The sequence below is a fragment of the Halyomorpha halys genome, unplaced genomic scaffold (genome assembly GCF_000696795.3).
Source record: "Halyomorpha halys isolate HHAL.00 unplaced genomic scaffold, Hhal_1.1 Scaffold250.1, whole genome shotgun sequence".
NCBI lineage: Eukaryota > Metazoa > Arthropoda > Insecta > Hemiptera > Pentatomidae > Halyomorpha > Halyomorpha halys.
In genome coordinates, this window is record NW_027108814.1 from 642,780 (window position 1) to 653,590 (window position 10,811).

The window sequence follows — 10,811 nt, forward strand, 5'->3', positions numbered from 1 at the left end:
AGTGTGGTGAACAAATGAACTCTTGTAAGTTGATTTAATTATGATTACTGTAATAATAGCATTAGTTATAATTCGAAACAATAAAATGTAATGTATAAGTAAATATACACCCATCCATCATGTTGGAATGAAACTTGTGAACTGTTTCTGCAGATACTACCAACAGTCATTGGCTACATAGTCTTCCTGAACCCGATTAAAGCTCAAATTTGGAAGGTCAGATACGTCATCTTTCCATCTAAATTACTTGAACATGTATTCATTTAAAAGTTATAATTTTATTTATTATCTTTTCACTTTCTTGAGACTGGTCATTATTGATTAAATAAAATGAATTTTATCCAATTTAAGTTTCAAAACAATCTATAGTTCTTATAAGTCCAACATTTTGGCCAATTTGGCCATCCACAAAAACAGTCTTCAATACAAATTTACAACCACATCAATTTTTAAAATCTTTATGCAGGCTTTGCCCAGGCCAATTATTACAGTCCAAAATTATTCTATTTTGTAAATTTTTCACACTAACTCAAAACTTTTAATTATAGTCAATTTACACTCTGAATAGTGTAAATTGATTATGATTAAAAGTTTTAATGTTAATGTGAAGAATTGACAAAATAGGGTAATTTTGGACTTTAATAATTGGCCTGGGCAAATAAAGTTTGTAAAAATTGATGTGGTTGTAAATTTGTATGTAAGATTGTCAATGAATTGTAAATTAATTTTATTTAATCAATAATTACCAGTCTCAAGAAAGTGAAAAGATAATAAATAAAATTATGATAACTTTTAAATCAATATAAAATTCAAAGTCTTATTATTTAAAATGTTACATTTTAATTATGAATTATAAAAGGAAAATGCTGTTACTCTTATGGATTATATTTTTGGAATAACTGCTATTTGTAAAAGTTTATAAACAAAATTTTTTCTTTAGGGTGACCTATGAGTGTGCCTATGCTCCATAATTAAGGCCTACTTTCAGTTGCCTGCTCTCCATTCTTTGAAACTTAATTTTCACTTAAGATATAATATTTATGAGTTATACAATAAAAGGGTAGTAGTCCACAAATGTGACTCCAATGTGGTGGGCGGGCATGTACTCGTATACAATGAGCAAAAAGTCAACCATTGTCGGTTATAATCAGATATCGTGAAGTGATGTTTATGTAAATTTAGACCTTGGCCTAAGCTAAAAAAGATGTTATGGGTTTCCTTATCTGTTGAATGAGCATATGTGAACAGCTTTAATAATTATGTAGAGATTTGAGGAGTTATAATAGCATTAGTTATAACCTGAAACAATAGAACATTATGTATAAGTAAATATACACCCATCCATCATGTTGGAGTGAAACTTGTGAACTGTTTCTGCAGATACTACCAACAGTCATTGGCTACATAGTCTTCCTGAACCCGATTAAAGCTCAAATTTGAAAGGTCAGATACGTCATCTTTCCATCTAAATTACTTGAACATTTACATATTAATTCAGCATAATCAGTGTGGTGAACAAATGAACTCTTGTAAGTTGATTTAATTATGATTACTGTAATAATAGCATTAGTTATAATTCGAAACAATAAAATGTAATGTAAATGTGAATACACGCCTATTCGTCCTCTTGGAATGAAACTTGTGAACTGTTTCTGCAGATACTACCTACAGTCATTGGATCACAGTTCTCTCCCTGAACCCGATTAAAGCCCTAATTAATTAAAGGTCAGACCTACGCTATCTTTTTAACTAAAAGTTTTCTAACCACTGCTTTTAGATTGATGAAGAAATGCTGTAAGAGTTCATATTTCAGGGTTCTTTGAGGTGTTAATAACAAATATAAAATTTGTTCCTGCCAAGAATACAATACTTAAATTGTATTTTTGGCAGGAACATAATTTATCCCTCCCAGAGATTCGATGTTTTTAAAATTATTCTATTAAATGAAAACTTTAGTCCATTCAGTCTAGTTTATTTTTTTCTTACTTATTTCAGTTTTAAATGTACTTTACAAAATTAATTAGTTCAGCACAATGTTGATGTTAGCGAGGTTAAGTTTTGAACTATACTGCTCTTTTATCTGTAGGTTTTGAAACTGAAGGGTCACCCACCAATGGTAGAAACATAGAAATAAATTGATCGCGATTCTGTTCAGAGTGATTGTGTAGGGGGATGTAATACTGATCATTGAGAAAATTTTACTTGATTATTTTATCTATATTTTAATTTTATTATCAACTGATAAACACTTGTGTCTAAACATTTACCAATTGCGAAGAATCCTGATAAAAATATGAGTATGACATGCCATCTTCGCAAGTTCCATAGTGATTCATCTTCCAACAAGTCCTCGTCAAATGGAATATCACCTTCTGTTGTTGAAGTGTCATTCTGGAGAATGAATAAAATAATTTTTTTTTAATATTTGAATATTTTATAATGCCTAATGGTAAAAAAATTTGAACAAAAGTATAATGTTTTCAACACAAATATTTATTATATTTTTGAATGTTGCGGGGATACTATGTCCTCCTCAGTAAATACAATTTGCTATTGATTTCATAAATAGTTTCAACAATTTTAATTACTATATTAGATAAAACACAGAGCACTTAGGAAACCAGAAATAATATGGATGTTGATGACCTCAAGATTTTACGCCCTAAAGCCCCAACAAACAACAAGTAGAAATAATAACATAAAATACTTTAGAGATATTTTCCATATTAAAAAGTAATAATTTAATGGCTGAATTATATCTAATGTTGAGATTTTTAATTAACATAAAATAAACTTATTACAGATGAATTAATTATAATAACAAGAATTTATAATTTGAAATACAATTAGACGAGTGTTTGTATCTAACAAGAGGTAATTATTAAATTACCATTTGTTTTATTTGGCTTTCTCTGGACTATACTATAACAAAAGTGTTGACCAAAATTTTAGCAATTTAAATTTAATGCAATAACATCATGTTTTTATAAGAGATATGTAACTATAGTGATATAGAATGTTTTGTTTTCTTTAAATAAGGTTGTTATTTAGTAAAGTGATTAACTATAAAAAAAATTAATTGAGTTTTAAAATGGATGAAAATCGGTCAGAAATGTCATTCAATTTATAAATAAAAGATATATAAAATTTTAAGGGCTTCTCGTTTTCCCATAAGTTACTATATTGGGGAAAATAAGACCCATAGGAAGTAGAGTATATTATCTTGAATTTTAATTTAATTAATTAATTTTTTTTATTTTAATTTTTTTAAATTGTATTAAAAAAAAGATATATCGGTATGGTAATGCTTTATTTATAACATTAATCATAACTTAGATTAATATAAAATAAAATAAGTTATAAATTAATTATAGGACTAGTATTAATAATACATACCATGTCAGTGTATCACAATAGAATACACAGGTAAGGGTTGAAACCTCAAGGTGACATAGACCACACCCTGAATAACTACCCTTTTCCATTACACTAATGAAAATTAATCATACTATCATACATCAAGGCTTCCTTTTAATCATCTTCGTTTCCTCAAGAAACAAATTGATTAAGTTCATAATGTTATTTTTCTTTATTATTATTATTCTTTTTTGGTATTTTATTAAATATGCACAGTTTTAAGGATATACTAAAATAAATTTTAATACTTTTTTCATATTAATATTAGCAGAAAATATATTATAAGAAAAAAGAAATGTATAAATTAATTATAAATAACATTATTATGATTGTTTATTTTTTTAGTGGAATTCAATTTTAATTATTAAATATCAATTAAAATGTATATATGTATGACCATAAAAATTGATGTATAGGAAGATGGTCAGGGTTGCAGTCAAAGGAGAAACAAAAATAGTTTACAACTATTTATTTTCCGACGTTTCGCCCCACTTTGTAGGGCTTCATCAGGGCTGTTCAGAACAAACTGACTGTTCACCCGTTTGTGGTGATGACCGCAACCCTGACCATCTTCCTATACATCAATTAAAATGATTAAAATGATGAGGAAAAAGTTCTAAGGACCACATAAAATCCAAATTATTTAAAATAAAACCAACCTATTAACCTAGTAATAACCTTTTTTTAAAAATTTATTTACAATCATTCTATTCTATACATATATATACTTCAAACAGTTTTCCAATACTTAGCCATATCCATTGACTATTTTCCAACTTTGTCTTCTTCATCCCAGTCACATTATTAAAATTATATGTTTTTATATATACTACTCATGTATATTTATACGGAAGTATTTTATATAGGTAGACGTATAATTAAACAAAAAAGTTTTGGTTTATTTTGACTAATTATTTACCTTGGGCATAATAGCCTGCGAAGTTTTATAAATAAAATTAAAGTATGCAAATTATAATTATTATTTATCTTAGAATGGCAGTTTTCATGATATTTTTCAAAATAAATTTACAAAATGATGATTTTCTTTATTTGGAAAATATATTTGTTAATGAAAACATTATGTCTCAGAAAAATTATTGAATATAAAAAAACTCTATTAGGGCTCAAATTGAAGCTCGTTAAATACGCTATAAAACAATTTATAATGGTATTTCAGTTTTTTTTTAAATTTATGACCCCCTTCCTGGTCATTTCTGACATAAGGGGACCAACCTATTCTAACCATGGTGGAGGTCAAGTTTTTCATTTTGTGAGGCCGCCACGAAATGAAAAAGTCCATCCCCCAGGCTGGATTTGAAACAACGCTGCCTCGGAGTTCTCAGGTTACTAATACTTGTGCCTCAACCACCTGAGCTATGGGCGGCCCAAAATGATATTTCAGCTACATAGTTATTTTTTATATATAAATGATATTTAGTATGTTTTATGTTATGTATCATTTCAGTATTGTTTATTTGTAGTATTAAACCTAAAAGCAAGCTAACCAGTTTTCATCAGTAAAATATGCAGTCACAAAAGATATCGTTCTAAGCCAAGATGGCGGTGCGTGTCCTTAAAAAGTCTGTAGAATATCAGCCATGTTGAGCAGATTCAAATATTTTAAAAACTTTATTTAACTTCCCATCATAATTGTAATTACAGTAAATTTAAGAAATATAGAAGTTAGAAGCAAGTATTAAAGAAAATTATTTATAAAGAAAATCATAAGAAAAAACTCAAAACCGTAGTGCTACAATCGATGTTGAAAACGAACACTTATAGAAGAGGAAGAAAAAAAGCTTGGTTTTTAGATCACTTGATGTTTATACAGGGGAAAGGTAGGATGTATCCTGGATGCAGGAGGTCCTGAACATCCTTTGTCTTCCTCAGTGGGACATCTATTAAAAGAAGACATCTAGAATCATCCAAAAAGTTAAAGTGACTCTTTGTTTAAGATCGCCGGGATGAGATGTGTTGAAAACTATTAGAGGACTAAATGCTTTGGTCCTGCACTGCAAAGACAGTGTTAGTTTGTTGAGAAAGAAGACAAAGAAACTTCAATCATCAAAAGAAGATTGTAAAATTGGTTAGTTTTGCTCAACATATAATTAAGTAACATCGTAAAAGTGTTATTTAAGATAAGTGTTCTGATTGCCTAGAAACCCACTCTGAGATTAAGAGTCTATAATATTATATATAATAAAATAAAAATTCTCATATTTATTTAATATTTAATCTTTTCATTTGATCTTGTCATCTTCGAAACTATACTTTAGATATGAGAATAAGTAAAATCTATATAAAATTCCTTTTATTTACTTTAAATAATTTTTAAATATTACAACATATTAATAAAAATTTATTTGCACTTACTTCTAGATACAGTTAAATTTTAAACTATTTTTACTCGACTATTTAGGATATAACTTGAGTATTAAAGAAATCAACTATGGATAAGTATACTATTTACACAATAAACACATAAAGCAAATAAATTTATTTTTTTAAATATTTCTTGATCCAATGTGAGTTCATACACCACTTATGTCATTTTATTGCAGTAAATAGAATGATAATACTCTCAGTATAATTAGTTTTACAATCATTTCTACAATCCATTCGCCTTCTTAGGACAACCACATTCTTCACTTTCGAGAACATTAAAACAGTTTTGAGAGCAACCGCATCCTTCTTTTACACTAATGTTATTTTGACTGCTTTCTAATTTTGGTCTTGGTTGATTGCTTCCATCTTCTATTGGTGCTAGTTCATATTTATAATCTTTTATTCCTTCCGGTCTACTGATTGTGGCATCGTATATAAAGTTTCTAACATTTTTCAATAACTGATTTTTCTTCTTAAACTCCTAGAATAACAAAAAGTATGTATTAAATTGTGATATTTTTACAATTATTTTTTATTTAATAAAGTTTAATTATTATTATTTTTTTTTTATAAAATTATTTAAAATCTTACATTGAAATATTTAATTCACAGATTAATTCACTAATCTGTGAATTAAAGCCAGGGTAATATTATTTTTTAATTATTAAAATAAAAATAAGCTGGATTGAAATTTATTAAATATTGGTGGAAGTGGATTAGTGTAAAACTTGCAATTATGAAAAATAGATTATTGGCCAATTTAGGTGGGTCTTAGAGGGTACCTGATAAAATCTTTCCCCTGATGCATACAACCCATGACGTTCCCCTCTCCTTGGTTACCGAGAAATAAAAAAACAAATTACATTATTTCTTGCTATTTTTCTCTTTATGTCGGTTGAAATTAAAAGTATCTGAGAAAAAAAGGATATGGCTTCATTTCCATATATATTATAGAAAGGCACCTCTTTAATTCGTGTTTTCTTTATTTTAAATGAAATATGCCATGAATTATGGAATACACAAATTAAGAACATTTTTTTTTAATTGAAAACTAAGAAAATTTTTTATAAAAAAAAACCTGTGAATTCGATGTTTTTCAATCTTGGCAGGTTACCTTGACTCTCTATTAATATTAACTTATTGATTATTTTTCACATTTGAACAAGAGTGTTACCACCTAATACATAAGGGTTCAAATTATTAATTAATTATTAATCAATTTTTAAAAATTTACGAGTTCTAAACATTGACTAAAATAATTCTACCACCAAGGTTAAAATAATGTTAAAACCATTTGATGATTCCTATAAAGAAAATTAAATTTTTTATCTTAATTTAAGTTTATATTTCTGCAGTCACACTATAATAAAAAAAATAACTAAACTTAAATTTAGAATTGCATCGGTATTCCAAAGATTTAGGGGAACCAAACATTCTAACTCATGAGAGATTACAGTTGAAATTCATTGCTTATAATAATCCTATTCATAAAAACTTGATTTTCATAATTTTTCCCCTAAACTAGAACTAATGCAATAAGGTTTCAATTTTCAAAAGAATTATGCCTAGTACTAAGTTTTTTCTTTATAAACTTTCAAAATAAAATTGATTGAAAGTAAAATTTTAATTTAAAATAAAAGTAATATTCATTAAAAATAAAACTTCTTTAAATTATATACAATTAATGATCAATATATTAGTAAAAAAATGTTTAAAATGAACTTTAGAATTATACATAAGATAATGAATGTTCCATGTGATGATGGTTTGAGTGGTTTGTGTTGATGGTTAATCTATACGAATCATTGTGTAGAATCTGAAGTAAAAAGTGGTTTGCGTAAAAGTCCAAGAGGTGCTGGCGTTAAAATTAAGTATACCTGTAAATATCAAAAAATAGTCATTGATTTTGTAAAAATACAAATCGTTTAAAAAAAAAAAAAAAAAAAAAAAAAAGATTCAGTTTATTTATACAGAGTGTGTAGACATTTAAAATGGGTATGTCAGTGGTGATTGGATGTAATAAAAAAAAAAAAAAAAAAAAAGAAAACAGAAGCAAATTCAGCTAAACTGATTCACATTAGATGATCCCGGGTCATACCTCATCTATTTGTTAGTTTCGTGAATCGTGTAACTGTAAGCTGAAAAATAAAGTATCCTTGTATTTTAATTTATAAATAAAAAAAAAGGTTGCCAACTTACATATATTGCGGCATCTAGTGGGTATAATGGTCTTCCTTTATTTTTACTTTCTTCTCTGACTTTATAAGCATATTCGAGAAATTGCTTATCGCTCATATCCCAGTTCTCCTGAGCTTTCTTTGCTGCCGCTAACTCTATTTCTTTTTCTTTAACTTTTTTATCTATATCATTTTCCTATTGTAAGAAATGTTTTTAATTTATTGAATTTTATAACTGTATTAATTTCAAAATACAATTAGTAAAAATTATGTGAATTACAATGTAATGACATGATTCAGACTTGTGGAGAATATACTCACTGGTTAAACTTCAATAAAATTTTTAGTTTAGAACGTTTTAAGAACATTAGAGGACTTAAAAACCTTAGAGGAATATTAGGAATTGAAGAGGGAGTAAGGTTAGCATCAGTTTCAGTGGTTAGGGAGTTTTATTATGAATTTTTTGGCTAAATTGGCAACATATGGATCATTTTAGCCACTACAGATGATTTTATTTGTGGCGAAGTTAGGATCATTGAGGATTTCAGATTGTAAGGATTGGATACAAGAGGAATTTGATGGTTTAGAGGAGCCCTAAAGCTCAACTCCGTAAGTCCGAATAGGTTGTAATATAATCATGTACATGAGTCTTTTGTAATTAATTGAAAGTTTAGACCATAAGTCTAGTAAGTGTTGTAATAGTCGAAATCTACGAGCAGTTTCTTGTCTTTTCTGGTTCTAGGTAGTGTGTCTGTTTGACAGGGACAAGTGGAGAATCATTAAAGGATACTGTTAAGTCAGCAAGTTATTGATTTTAGAGGATGACAAGAATGAAAAATATCTTATATTTTTACTTATCATCTTGTGCATTTTAAATATATTTTATCTTACATATGTATTAAATTAATACATAGGATTTACACCAATTAAATCTATTATTTCCTTTCAGAATATATTTTTTTTTTAATATTCTTTATTTATTCTGGGATTGACCCCTTTAGAATAATATTACAGGCATCAAAATTAGGCTTTAGAGCCTTAGAGTAAAATACAAAATAAAAATGAAATTATAAACCATCATAGAATATATTAAATAAAAGTAGAACAAATATAATAAAACTATATGTCATATTGTAAAACATAAGGTGACTAACTACTGATTTTGATCAATTAAAAATATCATTCTGGCTTTATTAATATTAATTAAAATTTTTCAGTGTAAGAAAATTTATTATGAATTGAATACCCTTTGAAGGATTACTGTTCAACCTAATTTTTCCCCATACTTATTATATAAAATATTTATTGTAAAGTTGAACTTAAGTTTTAAAAATACAAAGAAAAGTGTAAACAATTTAAAGACTTACAATTTGCTCCTTGAATATATTTCTATAGTACGATGCTTTCTTTCTTTTATCCTCTTTTGATTTATCTGAAAATTGATTGTTTATCTCTTCTCTCTTGAATCGCCTCAAAATTTCCCATTTCAGAAGTTCTCTTTCTTTGGCTAATCTTTCCTCTTCTCTCTTCATATCATCTATGTGAGTCTGTATCCTTTCATTTCTCAGCATTTCTTGATATTGTTTACTTTTTTCTATTGCATCATTTTCCCTGTATATATAAAGAACAGATTAGTGATGGATATTACATCTTATTTAGATTAAGAATAATTTTATTCCGAATCCTATACTATAACTTTCCTGATACAATTTACTTTGAAACTTAAACGATTTTGATTTAACTTAAAAATCCTGCTTACCCAGATCCACCCTATCTAAAAGACTAATTTTTTGTAATGATTTTTTTTTTTTAATTTGCCAAATATTTTTATTTTTATTCACAATGAATTAATACAAAATTATATTATATAATGTTAACAGGAATTAAAAATTTATGATACATAATTTATTTAAGATGGAATCATGTATATTATAAAATTCAAATTTATTTTAACCCAAAATTATGGATATTTTATGCTACTTCTTCCAACCGCCTCCATTTGAATTAACAAGATCTGAGGTTGTTGTTGAACATTCCCTTTTACCTCTTTTTGAGTAAATTCTTTTCACCATAATGCAGGAGTAAATCCATAGGAAAAGATGACCCATTGAGGAAGAAGAGAAGAAGATAAGAGGAACCAAGAACACAGCTGAAGGCCTTTCATCACCAATTATCCATTAACAGGCACCTCAACTCTACAAATTTAAGAAGAAAAAATAGACCCCTCCTAACCCCATGCCTAAACTAACCTAATAACAGCAATGTACCTTTTGGCTTTACACCACATCCAAAATGAAACCAATAATATAACCAATGTAACCAATAGCAATAGTTTTAAATAGACTTATTGTATATAGTTCACTCACTTTATTTAAAAAAACCAGCTATATACATAAATTCGCTGTGTACTCAAGCCACCATAAGACAGCAGTAAATTTTACAAACATAGTTAAATTTTCATAGTTGTAATATAAAAAAAACTAAATTTTATGGTATTTATTAGGTTTAGTTGAAATATAAAAATAAAATGAAAGTATACAAGTATATAAAATTCTCAATCATGTATTTTATGGAAACTTGGTTGTTTGGACTCAGGAGAACTCAACTTGTATTTCTGTCAAAAACTCAAATTTGAAATTTTTCACAATCACAATATCGCTGGCTATATACCAGGGCATTCAAAAAGTCCTGTCGTTTTTCGTTTGTTCGTTGTTTATTTTGATTCTAGAGTGTTTGCTAATTAATTCCGTTCAATACAACTTTTATCCATGTAAACACAAATGTTTATACTTTATGAATAGGAGGCTAAGGAGGATTAATTTAATGCAGTCA

At 27.3% G+C, this 10,811-nt stretch overlaps 2 protein-coding genes across 4 annotated transcripts in view; both read right to left on the bottom strand.

Moving 5' to 3' along the window:
* LOC106680194 (uncharacterized) overlaps positions 1-3,457 on the bottom strand; it is a 10,847-nt gene extending 7,390 nt beyond the window's left edge. For both annotated transcript variants that reach the window (XM_067047136.1, XM_014419724.2), the window contains exons 1-2: positions 3,397-3,457; positions 2,268-2,391 (exon numbers count right to left, since the gene is read on the bottom strand). In XM_067047136.1, the coding sequence (XP_066903237.1) occupies positions 2,268-2,391; positions 3,397-3,399 (127 nt within the window). In that variant the 5' untranslated portion in view covers positions 3,400-3,457. The remainder of the gene's footprint in view (positions 1-2,267; positions 2,392-3,396) is intronic.
* A 2,442-nt stretch (positions 3,458-5,899) lies between these two features.
* The window catches only part of LOC106680193 (cilia- and flagella- associated protein 210), a 13,657-nt gene continuing 8,745 nt past the window's right edge, over positions 5,900-10,811 (bottom strand). For both annotated transcript variants that reach the window (XM_014419723.3, XM_014419722.1), the window contains 3 exons: positions 9,347-9,590; positions 8,002-8,175; positions 5,900-6,283 (listed from right to left, as the gene is read on the bottom strand). In XM_014419723.3, coding sequence (XP_014275209.1) covers positions 6,026-6,283; positions 8,002-8,175; positions 9,347-9,590 — 676 coding nt within the window. In that variant the 3' untranslated portion in view covers positions 5,900-6,025. The remainder of the gene's footprint in view (positions 6,284-8,001; positions 8,176-9,346; positions 9,591-10,811) is intronic.